The sequence below is a fragment of the Tupaia chinensis genome, unplaced genomic scaffold, assembly GCF_000334495.1.
Source record: "Tupaia chinensis unplaced genomic scaffold, TupChi_1.0 Scaffold000575_1, whole genome shotgun sequence".
Taxonomy (NCBI): domain Eukaryota; kingdom Metazoa; phylum Chordata; class Mammalia; order Scandentia; family Tupaiidae; genus Tupaia; species Tupaia belangeri.
Window position 1 is genome coordinate 1001857 of NW_006160089.1, and position 2080 is coordinate 1003936.

Genomic DNA, 2080 nt, shown 5'->3' on the forward strand with positions numbered 1-2080 from the left:
GTCGCGCATTGAGCTCCCGCCGCGTGCGCCCCAGGTTCTGGTGCGACTGTACAGACACGGGCTACGAGGGCGTGCGCTGCGAGCAGGAGGTGCTGGAGTGCGCGTCAGCGCCCTGCGCGCACAACGCGTCCTGCCTCGAGGGCCTCGCGAGTTTCCGCTGCCTCTGCTGGCCAGGTGCGTGCGGGTGCGCGTGCACGTGCAGATCCCCAAAGGGGCAAGCGGCGGGGGTCTGTGGGCAACAGCGCGCATGCACGAGTGTGGTCTAGCCTTTGGACTAGCCTATCACTCCACTTGTCTTCAGCCTGTTTCCTGATCTGGGGTTGATACTACTGTAGCATCTGAAGGGGTGCTATGGGGATTGTGAAGGTGCAGTGCCGGTGAAGGGGTTGGCACAGGGCCCGGCACTGCCAAGTGCTCAGTAATGCTGGTACTACTGTAGTGGTAATACTGGTAACACTGCTAGCCCACTGAAATGTCCTTCCCTCTCATGGGGGACTGCTCCCAGGCGTTGTCCCCGTCTGGCCTGGGCTGGCCTGGTAGCGGTGGAGGGGTGTTGCTTGGTGCCCTGTGTAACCTGCTGCCTGTGTGTGCCCAGGCTATAGCGGCGAGCGGTGCGAGGTGGATGAGGACGAGTGTGCATCGGGCCCCTGCCAGCACGGGGGCCAGTGTCTGCAACGCTCGGACCCTGCCCTCTACGGAGGAGACCAGGCCGCCTTCCCAGGCGCCTTCAGCTTCCACCAGGCCGCTGGCTTCCTGTGCCGCTGTCCCCCAGGCTTCAAGGGTGAGCCCTGCGAGGGTAGCAGCCAGCCAGTGTCCAGATGCACGCGGAGGGATGCTGGCTGGCCCTAGACCTGGCCCTGCTGCCTCCGTCTCCCTAGCTATGAAATGGGAGCCACAACTGGGCTTCTTGCAGGGGACGACTGCAGCGTGGATGTGGATGAGTGCGCCTCACAGCCATGTCTCAACGGAGGCCGCTGCCAGGACCAGCCCGATGGTTTCCAGTGCCACTGCGGAGCTGGCTTCACAGGTGCTCTGATGGGGCGGGTACTGGGACGGAAGACTGGAGTTGGTGGGTCTGGGTGGAGAGGCTTCACCTGGTCAATGTCTGGGTTGAAGGGGACCAGGAAGTTGGGGAAGGGGTGGATGCGGTGGCCCAAATGACAGCTGAGGGGAGCTGCACCCCAAACCGCGGCCTGGGCTTTGGAGGTGGCAGAGAGGGGATCGATTGGTTTGAGAAGTATTTAGGAGGGACCCTGTAGGTACCGTGTGAGGGAGGGATGTGTCAGAGATGGTGGCTGAGTTTGCCCTGGATGATGCTGGGTGGTGAGTTCAGCCTCGTCCATACTGAATCTGAGTGTCTCTGGAGTGTCCACTAGGGGAGGCCGTGGTGGGCCTCGCAGTCTCCAGCCTGGAGCCAGAGACTAGGGGCTAGCTGAGGCCAGCGGTGGGCTGCGGTTGACCTGGAGAATGTGGAGAGATCGCCGAGAGAAGCCTTGACACCTCCCATGGAAGGGTGCCTGAGGTCCAGGGGCCTGTGGGCCTCTGCCAGGTCAACACAGAAAAACTGGGACCTGTTGGTCCCAGCTGGGCAGGGCTGGGGAGAGTTTCCCTGCCTTGGGCATCTGCAGACACACAGGGACGCTGGTGACCCACAGACCCACTCTCTCCGCCTGTCCCTCTGCAATGCCTCCTCCATACTGCCTGCATTCCTGGGCGGGCACTGCCCCTCTCCCTGGCAGGTTCCTAGGCAACAAGGCTCCCCTGGGGGGAAGAAAGCAGAGATCACCAACCCCACCCCTCCCGTTCCCACCCACTCAAGATGCTGGGGCTCAGCATCCTCCACCCGGGAGGGCCAACACCCCTGGGGGCCCTGAAAGCCTGTCCGCTGCCCCCATGGGCTGAGGTTCCCCGAGTCCTGCCCCAGGAGTGCTCAGCGGCCCTCCACAGCATGCCAGCCCTGCAGGGGTTTCTCCTACCTCCCCACGGCAGCCCTTGCAGTGGGGGGTTAAAACCCCATCTTATAGACCAGGAGGGAGGCTCGGAGGAAGTGTCATCCCCAGGCTTACTGGTGTCACAGGGA

General features: G+C 63.2%; 1 protein-coding gene across 1 annotated transcript in view; it reads left to right on the forward strand.

Annotated features, from left to right (window-relative positions):
- CRB2 (crumbs cell polarity complex component 2) overlaps positions 1–2080 on the forward strand; it is a 36888-nt gene that overhangs the window by 22145 nt on the left and 12663 nt on the right. Inside the window, exons 9-11 of the mRNA XM_006158255.3 lie at positions 35–174; positions 596–781; positions 914–1027. Coding sequence (XP_006158317.1) covers positions 35–174; positions 596–781; positions 914–1027 — 440 coding nt within the window. The remainder of the gene's footprint in view (positions 1–34; positions 175–595; positions 782–913; positions 1028–2080) is intronic.